At 41.1% G+C, this 16,731-nt stretch overlaps 1 protein-coding gene and 1 long non-coding RNA gene across 2 annotated transcripts; both read left to right on the top strand.

The window, feature by feature from the left end:
* Positions 1-3,560: 3,560 nt before the first annotated feature.
* On the top strand, positions 3,561-16,731 carry LOC137318003 (uncharacterized). Its single transcript, XR_010961792.1, has 3 exons — positions 3,561-3,642; positions 11,035-11,120; positions 16,069-16,731. It is a non-coding gene; the product is annotated as an uncharacterized lncRNA (long non-coding RNA).
* On the top strand, positions 9,645-10,154 carry LOC137318032 (histone H2A.J-like). The gene has a single exon (XM_067981015.1). The coding sequence runs from the start codon at positions 9,645-9,647 to the stop codon at positions 10,032-10,034; it is 390 nt and encodes a 129-aa protein (XP_067837116.1). The 3' UTR covers positions 10,035-10,154.

Here is a 16,731-nt window from a genome sequence, read left to right as displayed (position 1 = left end):
AAACAAAGAAGTTATGTTAAATTGTATGGGACCTTGGTTAGACCACACTTGGAGTATCATGCACAGTTCTGGTCTCCATGTTATAGAAAGGACGTAGAGGGATCGGAGAAGGTGCAAAAAAGATTCAAAAAGATGATACCAGAAATGAGAGGATATTCTTATCAGGAAATGTTGAACAGGCTGGGGCTCATTTCACTGGAAAAGAGAAGGCTGAGGGTTGACCTGATAGAAGTCTTTAAGATAATGATAAGGTTTGAAAGGGGAGACGCAGGGAAAATGATTCCACTTGTGGGGAGTCCAACACTTCAGGTAATAAATATAAAATAGTCGCTAATAAATCCAATAGGGAATTCAGGAGAAACTGCTTTACCCAAAGATTGGGAAGAATGTGGAACTCGCTACCCAAGGAGTCGTTGAGGAAAATAACATAGGGGCATTTAAGGGGAAGATAGACAAGGACATGAGGGAGAAAGGAATAGAAGGGTGTTGTGATAGAGTTAGATGAAGTAAGGAAGGAGGAGGCTCACGTGGAGCATGAACACCGTCACAGACCAATTCGGCCGAATGGCCTGTTTCTGTACCTTGGTTTCGATGTAACTCGATGTAAAGGCTCATGTTCAGATCCACCCACTGAATGTGTAAAAAGACTGGTTACTGACTGAAGGAGACGCTGATATCATGCGACCAGTGTTACTTTGAGCTTCTTTTGTCTCGGTGTAGACGAGATGGGGTATTAATGGGACTGGAGTCGGGGAACCGACCACAGTCCGGTACTTTAAAGGGTGACTTATGAACCCCAGCCCACACATCACCAGATTTCTTGTATTTATTTCAAATAGTTGCCATGCTGGGCTCGTAAGGCATCACCAGAACTGTTCGACTAACCTTTCTACATCTGTGGGATTCAGCGCTTCGCTCCGTTTCTGTTATATTTTGTTGGATTATTTAAATAAGGCATCAAACACACTGGGGAATCACTGAAATGTAACTCTGTACAGAAACAAATGACAGTGAATTACCTGATGCCCAGGAGATCAGAAACATTACTCGCCTATCGTCTTGTTGACTTGTCAACCGTGTTTAGAGTCCAACTACCCGCGTTGCTTCCATGTAAGGGATTAAACAGAGAGGGCGGGAGTGGAGGAGAAAGAGTGACAGACAGAGCAGAGAGCGGCCTCTGATCTTCCAGCTCCACCTCCAGCTTTCTCCACCCGCCAATTTCAAACCGTTTATCGATAATAGAACCGAAACACAGCGCTCTGGACAAACCCTTACAGACTCGGACTTCATACTCAAGGATTTCCAGAAACCCGGAGCTTTTAAATAAGCCCCGTTACAATTAACAGTCAGTCATATTCCTGCCTAAATACAGTCCCTTCTATTACAAGTCAACCCGCCTCCTTCCATTTCAGTCCCAGAGTCCCCCGATTCTATCTCGCCACACATCCCCTCCCGGACGGGTTCAGCAGTTTACAAACACTTCATTCTAGCTGATTTCGAGAATCTCATGTGTTGGGGTTTGAGTTGAGACGCGATGTTTCTCCGCGAGTGGTACCGTCTCACAGAGACTCTCACCCTGAATCTGTGAAAAAGAAATGACCATGAACTGGGACTGAAGACGAACACATCCCCGGTTACACTGCGGCCCGGCCCGGACAACCCATTCTCTCTGTTTTATGTCAGACAGTATCCCACCTTCATGTCCAGCACAACAGAGAGACAAACACACACTGACAGTCGTACACTTCCTATCAGTGTGTTCATATCAAGCTCAATAACAGCATCCCACATTCATATACAGCACCAGAGAGAGACAGAGAGAGGGAGACAGGGAGACAGACACGGTGAGAGAGAACACGGAGAGACAAAGTGCCACAGTATCAGTTGCAGACTAACCTGTAAAGTTTCGTTTTATCCAGAAAGATCCCATTGGAGAGACAAAAGATGCATTCTCATCTCTCACTGATATTGCACCAGAGGCAGACACACTATTAATCCCACACTCAGTTCAGAGAGTGACAAAAACAATGGGCCACATTTAACCCTCTCTTGCCTGTTGTACTTTATTCTGTTTTGCAGCTCAGGGACGTTCAGTATTACTCTCAGTAATCGAGAGTTGCATTCTGATTAAATTAATCTGGGACCAGTGCTGTCAGATATTAATCCTACACGATCCCAACAAACACATCGACTCACTCTTTCCTCCTTTTTTCTCCAGGATTGGTTTGAGAAATCCTCCCCAAGCCCCAGTTTCTTCCTCACGCTTCAGTTTTATCAGTAAAGAGTGCAAGAATTAATCAAAGCCATTTATCACCCGCCCACTTTATCTATGAAAGGCTCTTTACCATCAAAAGATACCGAGAGAAACAGCAGGGATGGAAACATCTAGTTTCATAGTTAGAGATTGTAAAGTCAGTCTGGATTCCAGCGTGAGGCACTGGTGGAATCCCATCTCTTTCCCATTCTGGTGCCTGTTCCTGCACTGCCTGTGGACCCCATTCCCTCTGACCTTTCCCCCAGCCCCACTTCCTTTGCTCAGACTCTGAAAAATTCAAATTGGGGAAAGTTTCCATCGATTTGTGCATTGGGAATTAAACCAGATATCTGCGCATGCGCGGCTCAGCCTCGCCCCCAGGGCTGGTTGTTGGTGAGCAGAAGAGCGCATGCGCGTTCCCTCCCCCAGCTCGGCCTGTGGGCGCCATTCACTCAGTGAGCGGAAGAAGATCGTTCAAAACAGCCGGGAATGGAGAGATCACGGCCCCCGGGGGAAGGGAGCAAAGAGCAGCCTCGTTACAGCAGCTCATCGCTTCGGGACCGTGTCCGCAGATGGGCTCAGAGATCGGCATTGAGTCCGGAGGAAGGGCAGGGGATGTCAAGGGGCTGTTTGTAAGAGGCGGAGTGGATCAGGAACTGGTCCCGGAACATGGAGTGAGCGGGGGAAGGGAGAGGTCATTCTCGGGCTGTGTGTGTACAGGATGTGTCCAGGGTAAGGGAGACAGAATGGGAAGAACCTGCTATTTAGAATCATTGCTGCTTTCTCTCCCCAAACCAGTAGTGAATGTTCCTGGTTTCGTTCCAGTCTCACCCTGTTTATTGTTATTGGACAGTGAAGAGTGGAACCAGAGCCGGACAGTAAGGATGTGGGGAGTTATACAAAGAGCATCTATTGCAGGCATCAGGTGAGAAGTGTGAAGGACACATTTTAAACAACGGCTGTTTGCTTTCACTTGAACGGTTAGTCCCATGGGAGAGGGGATTAGAAAACTGACCTGTACAAAGGTCCCTGCCCCATCGGGTTGTCCCATTCATGGATCAGTGCAGGGGTTGTGTTGTGTCTGGATGTCACTAAATCGTTGTAAAATTGCCCAACACACCTGGTGTGCAGAAGCTGAGTGCTGCAGTACTGCAGTGGAGTCAGACACTGACACTGTTTGTATCACTGGTTCTCATTTGTGGATATTCAAAATAATCATTGATATGGATATTAATTCGAATACTTTTGTATTTTCTGCCTCACTGGTTCTTGAGTTACAAGAGATAAATTTCTTCCTACAGGCAAATCCTTCAAGGACCCAGAATCAGTGTTATGTTTCCTCCACTTGAGGCACAAGGAACAGTGCAGCCAGCTCCTTCTCCTACACAGTAAGTATATTATCACACACAGCGCACAGAGACACGGACAGGTCATCAGTTCCACAGTCTCAGACAGTAGAAGTCGTCAGTCCCACACTGATCCCAAGTTTCACAGGCACATTTTCAATCCAACATTCAAACAGAGCAGGTGAGGCAGACGCTGATCCATTTCCCCCGAGCTGAGTCCCGCTGACAGGCAGATACAAAAATCCCAGTCCAAGTTCACACTATCAGATTGAAAGGGACTGTGTCAATCTCACAATAGGGCAACATTAGGTACGAATTAAATCACAGATCGAAATCACACATGGCAACCGATTGGAAGGTACATAATCTATCCCAATAATGTACCCTGAGATTCCAATTGAATACTGGCTCAGAACTCACACACACATTTGAGTTTAATACACTATCCGAATGGATATTGCATGTATCATGTGATACAAATTCCATACCAGTCCAAAACTCATGTACAGTATCAGATTGAGAAATGCTGTGACAGTGTAACCTGAGAAACAAATTAGATATCAGTTTATAATACACTCATAGTCTGAGATTTAAAGATACAGTATCAATTCTATTAGTACAGACTGAGCTACACATTATATACCATTTGAAAAGTGTCACCATATCAATTTGAAATATACATTATCATTCACATTTGTACTTACAGAGATACAGATTTAATAGTAGTTCAAAAAGCAGACAAATTATCTAATTAAAACCTACAGCGTCAAATCCTAAAGTGTACCCATATTTACCAGTTAAATAATGAGAGATATGACCTAAACATGAAGATATTAAAGCTACCATTTTGAACGCAATAATGCAATCTGAGAGAATAATTACATACAAATACAGAATGAATCTCACACTCAGATACAGTACCAGAGACTGAAAGATGCAGAAGGAAACCTAAAATCACATACAATGCTAGAGACTGACAGACACAGAGCGAATCCTACACTCACATATGGTACCAGAGATGACAGATACTGAATGAATCCCACACTGGCATACAGTACCAAGGACTGATAGATATCTGGTTAATTACTCACTCTCATAAAATACTAGAGGCTGACAGATAAATAATGACACCCACATTCACACAGTACCAGAGACTGACAGATAGTGAATGCATCCCACACCAACACGCAGTCTGAGAGGCTGCATATTTAGAATGAATTCAACACCCACATACAAGACTGGAGACTGAAAGACACAGAATAAATCCCACACTCACAGTATCAGAGACTGCATATATAGAATAAATCACAAACTCACACACACGACTGACAAGATACAGAATGAATCTCACACTCACACACTGTTCCAGAGACTGGGAGATACAAAATGAATCACACATTAGTGCAGGCTGAGTAACACATTACTTACCAGTCCAAGAAGTATCAGATTGAAAGACACAATATCATTTCCATTAGTGCAGACAGATCTACACATTATAAACCACGACAAAAAACTGATGCAAATTCACTCTGAAATATACAGTTTTCCATTCATGCAGAGTGAGCTACACATCATGTTCAAGTTCAAAAATGTCACCATATCAGTTTAGAAGATAAACTAATGCACAATTGTGTTCACATCGATACAGATTTAATAGTAGTCTGAAAAGTGCCCACATTCTCTGACTATATTCTGCAGAATTTCATTATCAGCCAATTAAACACTGGGAAAATATATGCATACATTGAGGTATTAAAGATACAGTTTTGAACACCATACTGTAAATGGAGATACAAATTACACAGAGATAAGGAATGAATCTCAAACTCAGATAGAGGGCCAGAGACTGACAAACAGAATGAAAGCAGCACTCACACATTGTAACAGTGACTGACAGATACTGAATGAATCCTACAGTCACACAGAGTACAAGGGACTGACAGATATAGAATGAATCACACACTCCCACAGTACCAGAGACTGACAGATACAGAATGAATCACACATTCACAGACAGTACCAGAGCCTGACAGATACAGAATGAATCACACATTCACAGACAGTACTAGGGACTGACAGATACAGAATGAATCCCACACTCACAGACAGTAATAGGGACTGACAGATACAGAATGAATCTCACAGTCACACACATTAATGCAGTCTGAGTTACACAGTACTTATCAGTCCAAAAATCTCATAGTGTCAGATTGAAAGATACAGTATCAATTCCATTAGTGCAGACTGATCTCCACATTATAAACCACTACAAAAAACTGATAAAGATTCAGACTGAAATATGCAGTATTCCATTCATGCAGACTGACCTATATATTATATACAAGTTCAAAAATGTCACCATATCATTTTGGAAGATAAACTAATTCACAATTGTTTTCCCATCGATACAGATTTAATAGAAGTCCAAAAAGTGCCCACATTCTCTGATTATAACCTAAAACATTACATTTTAAAATGTATCATTATCTACCAATTAAACACTGGGAAAAATATTGATACATTGAGGTGTTAAAGATAGTTTTGAACACCATAGTGTAAACGGAGATGCAAATTACATACAGATAAAGAATGAATTTCAAACTCAGATAGAGGGCCAGATACTGACATGCAGATTGAAACCAGCACTCACACAATGTAACAGTGACTGACAGATACCGAATGAATCCTGCACTCACACACAGTACAAGGGACTGACAGACATAGAATGAATCACACACTCCCACATTACCAGAGACTGACAAATAGAATGAAACCCACACTCGCACAATATACCAGTGACTGACAGATACAGAATGAATCCTACACTCTCACACTGTAGCACAGACTGACAGAGACAACAGTTAAATCACTCACAAACAGTACTAGAAATTGATAGATGCAGAATGAATGACTCCCTCACATATAGCGTCTGACACTGAGGGGAACAGAATGAAACCCTCATTCACACACAATACCAGGGACTAACAGATATTGAATGAATCCCACACTCACAGACTGTACCAGAGACTGACAGATACAGAATGAATCCCACACTCACATACAGATCGAGAGACTGACAAACACAGAATGAATCCCACCCCACATACAGCACCAGAGACTGACAGATACAAAATTAAGCTCACTCACACACAGTAACAGAAATTAACAGGAACACAATGAATCCCACACTCACAGACAGTACTCACAGACATTATTGCAGATCTGAGCTACACATTACATACCAGTCCAATAATTTCACCATGAACAGATTGAAAGGTACATTATCATTCACATATGAGTTCAGAGATTAAGATGTAATGCTACTCCAAAACCCACACACATGGTTTGATCAAAGAAAATCGAAAAATATATCCATATTTACAAATTAAACACTTGACAAAAAACTGCATATACTTTAAAGTATTAAAGATACAGTTTCAAGTTAAATACTGGGAACTGAAATAAGAATACAGAATTAATTCAGATTTGCACTTTGTCTCAGGGACTGAATGACAGAATGAATGCCACACTTAGATAAAGTAGCAGATAATGGCAGATGCAGAATGAATCCCACACTCACAGATAGCACCAGAGACTGACAGTAACAGAGTTAATTCCACACTTATACACAGTACCTGAGACTGGCAGAAACAGAATTAATCCCACTCTCATGTACAGTGAAAGAGACTGGCAGATACAGAATGATCCCAAACTCATATGTCGTGCCAGAGACTGAGAGATACAGAATAAACACTATGCTCACACTCAGTACCAGAGAATGACAGATGCAGAATGAATCCCAAACACACACAGGATCAGAGATTGACAGATGCACATTGAACCCCGCTCTCATACACAGTACTAGAGACTGACCTCTACTGGACGTAGGTGAGAACTGTAAAAGAGCGGAACAAATTCACATCATCTGTCGTGGTGACAGACACAGGACAATGTGCAATGTGAGGAAAGTTTCTGTCTGTCACTTCTACTCTAGTAATTTTGCACGTTTTGTGATTGGAAAATGAAGGCAATTGATTCAAAATAAAGTTTTTGTTTCAATCATTCGATAGTTGTGAATTTACCCCGTTATTTTTCACTGACATTGCACAGTATTTCTCTCTGATTTCTCAGGACACGATTTACATTGTTCCTCTACCCCATTTAAGCTCATATTTTCCAGGCAGTATGTGGCCTCCTTATTCCCCTAACAAATTGCACCAGCTCACATCTTTCTATATTGAAATTCAATACACATTTACACGGCCGTTCTGCAAGTATTGTCTATAATCCCAAAATCAATTACAAGAATTTAACACAGCATTAAAACGAATGTGTGGTATAACAAAATGTATTTGCATCTCGTCTCCATTCCCAGTTTTTCTTAATCCCACTCTTGCAATATAATGTGAAGAATGAGTTTATCTGCTGTCCCTCTCTCATCTGCAAACTTCAATGTCCCGGGGTTTGGGGACATCTACAGGCTGGAAGCAAAACTGCAACAGTTCGGAACAAATTGCTGAAACCGGACAATGTGCAGCGTGAGCGAGTTTGTGATTGGTGGCAGGTGCTAAATCTGATTGGTTTCTTCAGGTATCCAATCAGAGAGTTACAGTGAATAATTATTGTGACACTCCTCCCAGTGACCCAATCATAATCATTGCCTTCCCCCATCCTTCATTAGCATAAGGCTGTGGGGCTGCCTATTTAATCCGAGCTCAGAGCAAATTTGGGTCATTTCTGTGTCTGAGATTGAGTTTGAAAATGCCTGAGAACAAGAAAGTAGCTTCCAAGAAGGGCGCCAAGAAAACCTTGAGGAAAGCAGCGGCCAAGGGCGGCAAGAAGCGGAGAAAGTCGAGGAAGGAGAGTTATTCCATCTACGTTTACAAAGTGATGAAGCAGGTTCACCCCGACACCGGCATCTCCTCCAAGGCCATGAGCATCATGAACTCCTTTGTGAACGATATTTTCGAGCGCATCGCGGGTGAGGCTTCCCGCCTGGTCCATTATAATAAACGGCGCACCATCAGCTCCCGGGAGATCCAGACCGCCGTGCGCCAGCTGCTGCACGCGGAACTGGCCAAACACGCCGTGTCGGAAAGGACAAAGGCGGTGACCAAGTACACCAGTTCCAAGTTAAACTCCACAATGAACTGAAAGAAAAACAACTGCTCTTTTAAGAGCCACCCACAACCTCTCTGAAAGAGCTGCATTTCCTATATATTTGCTTAGTATCTTTTTAATACCGCGATATTATTCCAATGCAAAACTGATACTGTAACTGCACCGTTGAAATTTCTGACCCATAATCTGATCGCGAGTGGCTGATCCGCTCCTTCCCATTCGCTTTGTTCTTAAAGCGTTACTATTCCGCCCACGAACACAGCCTGAATGACCCCCGGAGCAATGCCATTATCTCTATGAATTCAATCTCAGAAATGTTTACTGTCTGAGATGAAAATCCCCATATTAAAAGCAACCCCACCCCTTGCAGTAACACAGCGGAATAGGGGCAGAATGAGAGCGCCGTCCGGGTTCCTCGTTTCATGGAAGCACTCCCGGCTCTGTGAGAAAGGACCAATCTATAACGTGTCACTTTCATAAAGACTGAATTGAAACGTGTCCCTTCACGGAATGCTGTGAATGGGGCTTTAGTCCCGTCCGGTACAGTTTGAAAGCGATGATATAATGAGCCATAATTTAAGGCAGATTTTAAAACAGCGCCAGCGATTGGTGACGGGTAGCACTGAATAAAATAAGATAAAAAGAATGGGTTTAAAATCTTGTGCTCAGGGCGACATTGATCTAAATCCTGTCCTTTACTACACTGAAATTGGCGGGCTTTTTGAAATTCATAAAATTCCTGGTCTGACCCTTGAGGCCGTTATATGCCGCCGTCTTCTAATTTCCAGCTATCTGATTGGTTATTGAAATAGGCAAATGAGGTGTAATAATGCAAACCAATCAGATGACCTTTCAGTCTCTTAGAGGGGTTAATACGGAAGTCATTCTTCATTCTTTGTGAACGTGTTTGTGAGATTGTGGAAATGTCTGGAAGAGGAAAAACCGGCGGTAAAGCTCGGGCCAAGGCCAAGACTCGCTCATCCCGGGCCGGACTGCAGTTCCCTGTGGGCCGTGTTCACAGGCACCTGCGAAAGGGGAACTATGCTGAACGTGTGGGTGCCGGAGCTCCGGTCTATCTGGCTGCTGTGCTCGAGTATCTGACGGCTGAAATCCTCGAGCTGGCCGGCAACGCGGCCCGCGACAACAAGAAGACCCGCATCATCCCCAGACACCTCCAGCTGGCGATCCGCAACGACGAGGAGCTCAACAAGCTGCTGGGACGGGTGACCATCGCTCAGGGCGGGGTGCTGCCTAATATCCAGGCCGTGCTGCTGCCGAAGAAATCCAGCAGTGTGAGCACCAAGAGCAAGTAAACCGGTCAAGATTTAATCTGATAACCCAAAGGCTCTTTTCAGAGCCACCCACTGTATCTATGAAAGGGCTGAAGCGAGTCAGAGCTTAATTTAATAATAAATCGCTTAGTTAGAAACTAACGATATGTTGTTGAATACAAATAATCTGTTCAATACTCGCTTCTGGACAGTAGATGTCGCCAACCTCCAATAGGTTGAAATTTGTGGATTGTGCAGGAAATGAGACGCAAAATAATCAGTTCATTAAACTGGGAGGGTGGAATACAGAAATAACAGGTGAGTTTGATCATCGGCAACAAGAGGCACTCTATTGTGTTCCGGCCATTGTAAGTGTTATTTACAGTCTCATCCTCCCAGAACACTTACTCGGTCTGACTTCCAATATCCAGATTTGTCCGCCAGAAGGTGACGGATGTGTTGATTATTGTGTCAGCGATTGCTGAATCAGTGAATGAAATTTGTCTGTTATTGGCTGAGTGAGGGATTTATTCTGTCCCTGTCAGTCTGTTCCTGTATCAGTGACGAGTACCGCAGTGAATGTGACACTAAGTTTTACACTGCTTCTGATTCCAGAGCTGAGAGAAAACACTTTGGTTCTATTAGTGCGAGTTGCAGTGAAACAGCCTCTGTCACAATAACTGGAGAGGGAAAATAGACAAACTTTATTTGATCCCAGTCTGGTTCATTAGAGATGAAAATATTTCCAACAGAGCCAAGCTGATACTATATCGGAAATTAAAACTTGCATCTCTTGTACTTTGCACGCGTGCCCGAGCCTCTCCCTGTATAGATGTCCGAGTTACATTGACACTGGGGGTGTAGATGCCTCACGTGAAAGTGTAGGATCGGAATCAGACCAATCTGTACCTGTTTGCCAGTAATTTCCCTGTCCAAATGTGGCATTGGATGTGATGATGGGTTAACAGTTATTAAACTGATCATTTTTGTATTTTCTACCTCACCTGTTCTTGAGTTACAAGAGATACGTTTCTTTCTACAGGCAAACCCTTGAAGGAGGCAGAGTGAATGTGACGTTTCCTCCAACCGAGGCAAAGGAACAGTGCAGCCAGCGCCTTCTCACACACAGTAGGTATATTATCACTCTCAGAGCACAGAGACACAGACAGGTCATCAGTTCCACAGTCTCAGACAGCAGAAGTAGTCAGTCCCACACTGATCCCAAGTTCTAGAGACACATTTTCAATCCAACAGTAAAGCAGAGCAGGTGAGGCAGACACTGTTCCATTTCTCCCGAACTCAGTCCCGCTGACAGGTAGATACAAAAATCCCAGTCCAAAGTCTCGCTTTCAGATTGTCAATTTCACAAAAGGGCAATATTAGCCGTGAATTAAATACCAGATACCCCGAGATTCAAATTTAATACTCGCCCAGAACTCTCACACACACGTGAGTTCAATATCTGCAGTATTCATTCGAATAGTGCATCATTCGAATACAAATTGCAAGTCCGAAACTCATGTACAATATCAGATTGAGAAATGCTGTGACACTATAACCTGAGAAACACATTAGATACCAGTTTATAATATACTCATATTAAGAGATTTAAGGATACAGTATCACAGACTGAGATACACATTACACACAAGTCCAAAAATCTTACAAAATACAAATTTAAGATGCAATATAAATTCATTTAGTGCAGACTGATCTACACATTATGTACCAATTCAAAAATGTTACCATATCAGTTTGAAAGATACATTATCATTCACAATATTACTCACAGAGATACAGATTTAATAGTAGTCCAAAAGCACACACATTATCTGATTAAAATCTCCAGCATCAAATCCTAAAGTGTATCCATATTAAATAATGAGAAAAACTATTTAAATATTAAGTTATTAAAGCTACAATATTGAACACCATAATGTAATCTGAGAGACTAATTATAGACACAGAATGAATCTCACACTCAGATACAGTGCAGAGACTGACATGCAGAAGGAATCCCAAACTCACATACAGTACGAGAGGTTGTCAGACACAGAGTGAATCCCACATTCACACACAGTACCAGAGACTGACAGATACAGAATTAATCCCACACTCACACACAGTAGCAGAGACTGACAGATACAGAATGAATCCCACACTCACACACAGTACTCGAGACTGACAGATACAGATTGAATGCCACACAAACATACATTATGAGAAACTGCATATATGGAAATAATTCAACACCCACACACAGTATTAGAGAATGTATATACAGAATGAATCCCACAGAGAAATAGAGTAGCAGACACTGACAGATACAAAGTGAATCTCACAGTCACCTACATTAGTGCAGGCTGAGTTGCACATTACATACCAGAGCAAAAATCTCACAGTCGCAGATTGAAAGATACAGTATCGATTCCATCAATGCTGGCTTAGTTTACACATTACGTGCCAGTCCAAAAATCTCATAGTGTCAGTTTGAAAGATACAGTATCAATTCCATTAGTGCAGACTGAGCTATACATTAGAAACCACTACAAAAAAACTGATAGAGATTCAGACTGAAATATACAGTATTCTATTCATGCAGATTGAGCTCCCCATTATATACAAGTTCAACAATATCACCATATCAGTTGGAAGATGCACAAATTCACAATTTTGTTCCCATCGATATTGATTTAATAGAAGTCCAAAAATAGATGCCCACATTATCTTATTACATTTTAAAATATATCATTATCTAATAATTAAGGACTGGGAAAAAATATTCATCCATTAATGTATTAAAGATACAGATTTGAACGCCATCCTGTAAACGAAGATACAAATTAGATACAGATAAAGAATGAAACTCTCACTCCGATAGAGTGCCAGAGACTGACATATAGAATGAATCCCAAACTCATACAATGTACCAGAGACTGACAGATAAAGAATGAATCCTGCACTCACACACTGTAGCACCGACTGACAGATACAGAATTTATATCACTCACATACAGCGTCAGAAATTGATAGATACAGAATGAATGTCTCACTCACATACAGCACGAGAGACTGACAGGAACAGAACGAATCGCACACACACTCAATATCAGAGACTGTCAGATATGGAACACACAGTACCAGGGGCTGGCAGATACAGAATGAATCTCACAGTCACACTACTGCAGACTGAGTTACATTTTACATGCCAGTTCAAAGATATCATCGTGTCAGATTGAAAGATACAGTATAAATTCCATTAGTGCAGACTGAGCTACATACTAGATAAATTAGTAAATACTCATAGAGTATTATACTGAAATAAACAGCATCAATACCATTGGTACAGACTGAGCTACACATTAAATACTAGTCCAAAAACATCATAAATGATCAGACTGAAAGATACAGTTTCAATTCAATTAGCAATGCCTGACCTGTACATTACATACCAGATTGAAAATCACATACAATATTAGACTGAAAGATACAGTATCAATTCCATTAGTGAATACTGAGCCACACATTATATAGCAGTGCAAGAATCCCATACCTTATCAGACTCAATGATAAAATATCAATTCCATCACACGTACTGAGCTACATGTTACTCACCAGTCCAAAAATCTCATGAAGTATCAGATTGAAAGATTCAGTATCACTTCGATTAATGAAGACTGAGCTACACATCACAAAGCTCATACAGTATCAGACTGATAGAGACAGTATCAATTCCTTTACTGCAGGCTGAACTACATATTACACACCAGTCCAAAAATCTCATACAATATTAGATTGAGATACAGAATTAATCCCATTATTGCAGACTGAGCTACACATTACATACCAATCCAATAATTTCACTGTGAACAGATTGAAAGGTACATTATCATTCACAATAGAATTCAGAGGTTAAGATGTAATACCACTCTAAAACTCTCACACATTGTTTGATTAAAGAAAATCCGAAAGTAATCCATATTTACAAATTAAACACTCGACGACGAAATGTCTATAATTTAAAGTATTAAAGATACAATTTCAAACACGATACTGTAAACTGAAATAAGAATACAGAATTAATCCAGACTTGTACATTGTCTCAGAGACTGAATTACAGAATGAATCCCACACTGAGATAATGTAGCAGAGAATGGCAGAGACAGAATGAATTTCCATACTCACATATAGTACCAGAGACTGACAGATACAGGATGAATCCCACACTCACACACAGTACCAGAGACCTGCAGATACAGAATGAATCCCACACTCACACACAGTACCAGAGACTGACAGATGCAGATTGAATCCCACACTCACAGACTGTACTGGAGACTACAGATATAGAATGAATGTCACAGTCACATTACTGAAGACTGAGTGACAATTTACAGACCAGTCCAAAGATCTCATAGTGGCAGATTGAAAGATACAGTTTAAATTCTATTGCTGCAGACTGAGCTACATATTAGATATATTGGTAAATACTCGTGTTATACTGAAATAAACATTGTCAATACCATTGGTACAGACTGAGCTATACATTACATATGAGTCCAAAAATCACAAACAATCAGACTGGAAGATATAATTTAAATTCTATTAGCACCGCCTGAGCTCAACATTATATATCAGTCCAACAATCTCATTATATATTAGACTGAAAGATACAGAATTGATTCTATTAGTTCAGACTGAGCCACACATTATATAGCAGTCCAAGAATCTCATACCTTATCAGACTCAAAGATACAATATCAATTCCATTAGCACAGACTGATCTGTATGTTACTCACCAGTCCAAAAATCTCATACAGTATCACATTGAAAGATTCAGTATCAATTCCATTCGTTCAGACTGAGCTGTACATTGCATTCCAGTCCATCAATTTGATACAGTATCAGACTGATAGATACATTATGAATTCCAGCATAAGCTACATATTACATACCAGTCCAAAAATCTCATACAGTGTTAGGCTCAGATACAGAATTAATTCCATTATTGAAGACTGAGCTACACATTACATGCCAATCCAATAATTTCACTGTGAACAGATTGAAAGGTATATTATCGTTCACAATAGAGTTCAGAGATTAAGATGTAACACTACTCCAAAACTCACACACGTCGTTTGAGTAAAGAAAATCGAAAATGTATCCACATTAACAAATTAAATAATCGATGAAGAACTGTAAATACTTTAAAGTGCTAAAGATAGTTTCAAATACGATACTCTGAACTGAAATAAGAATACAGAATGAATCCAGACTTGCACATTGTCACAGAGATTGAATTATAGAATGAATCCCACACTGAGATAAAGTAGCAGAGAATGGCAGATACAGAATGTATCCCACTCTCACATACAGTGCCAGAGACTGACAGCTACAGAATGAATGCATCACTTATATATCGTATCTGAGACTGACAGATGCAGAATATACCCCATGCTCACACACCGTACCAGAGACTGACAGATACAGAATAAACCCCACTCTCGTACAGAGTACCAGACATACAGAAACAGAATAAATCCCAGTCTCATGTACAGTACCACAGACTGACGTCTGCGGTAAGCGACAACTATAATGAGGGAACAAATTCACATTATCTGTAATGGTTACAGAAAAAGGATAATGTGCAATGTGAGGGAAGTTTCTGTCTGTAACTTTTACTCTCGTATTTTTGCACTTTTTGGCGGTGAAAAATTAAGACAATTAAATCACAATCAAGTTTTTGTTTCACTCATTCGATAGTTGTGAATTTGCCCCATTATATTTCACTGTACATTGCGCAGTGTTTCTGTCTGATTTCTCAGGATGATTTACATTACTCCTCTACCCCATTTAGACTCTTATTTTCCATGCAGTATGTGGCCTCCTTATTCCCCTTAGCGAAATGCACCACCTCACACTTTTCTATATTGAAATTCAATGGCCATTTGCACGGCCGTTCTGCAAGTTTATTTTGTTCCAGTCATCCTCAATATAGAGAATACCCCGTAAATCGATTACACGAATTTAATACAGCATTACACGTAGTGTTTGGTCTAACAAAATGTACTTGCAGCTCGTCTCCATTCCCAGTTCCTCTAAATGCCACTCGTGCAATATAATGTGAAGAATGAGTTTATCTTCTGTCCCTCTCTCATCTGCAAACTTCAATGACCCGGGGTTTGGGGACATCTACTGGCCGGAAGCAGAACTGCAACAGTTCGGAACAATTTGCTGAAAACGGACAATGTGCACTGTGAGCGTGTTTGTGATTGGTGGCAGGTAATAAATCTGACTTTGTAAACCTGACCATTAACCTTTAGTGTTTGTTATTGAACAGTAAATAGAGCCGGACAGTAAGGATGTGGGGATTTATACAAAGAGCATCTATTGAAGGCATCAGGTGAGAAGTTTGAAGGACACATTTTAAACAGTGGCTGTTTTGTTTCGGTTGAATGGTTAGTCCCATGGGAGAGGGGATTAGAAATCTGATATGTGCAAAGTCCCCACCCCATCGGGTAGACCCATTCATGGATCAGTGCAGGGGTTGGGTTGTGTCTGGATGTCACTAAATTCTTGTAAAACAGCCCAACACACCTGGTGTGCAGAAGCTGAGTGCTGCAGTATTGCAGTGGAGTCAGACACTGACACTGTTTGTATCGCTGGTTTTCATTTGTGGTTATTACAATGATTATTAACAGAGAGATTCAATTGTTCACTTTTGAATTTTCAACTTCAC

This window comes from Heptranchias perlo, unplaced genomic scaffold (assembly GCF_035084215.1).
Source record: "Heptranchias perlo isolate sHepPer1 unplaced genomic scaffold, sHepPer1.hap1 HAP1_SCAFFOLD_64, whole genome shotgun sequence".
Lineage (NCBI taxonomy): Eukaryota > Metazoa > Chordata > Chondrichthyes > Hexanchiformes > Hexanchidae > Heptranchias > Heptranchias perlo.
The sequence above is the reverse complement of the archived record's forward strand: the minus strand, read 5'-3'. Positions and strand labels throughout refer to the sequence as shown.

Bases quoted from the DNA above. Each gene is read 5' to 3' on its own strand.
- LOC137318032 (XM_067981015.1), top strand. From the start codon at position 9,645: ATGTCTGGAAGAGGAAAAACCGGCGGTAAAGCTCGGGCCAAGGCCAAG.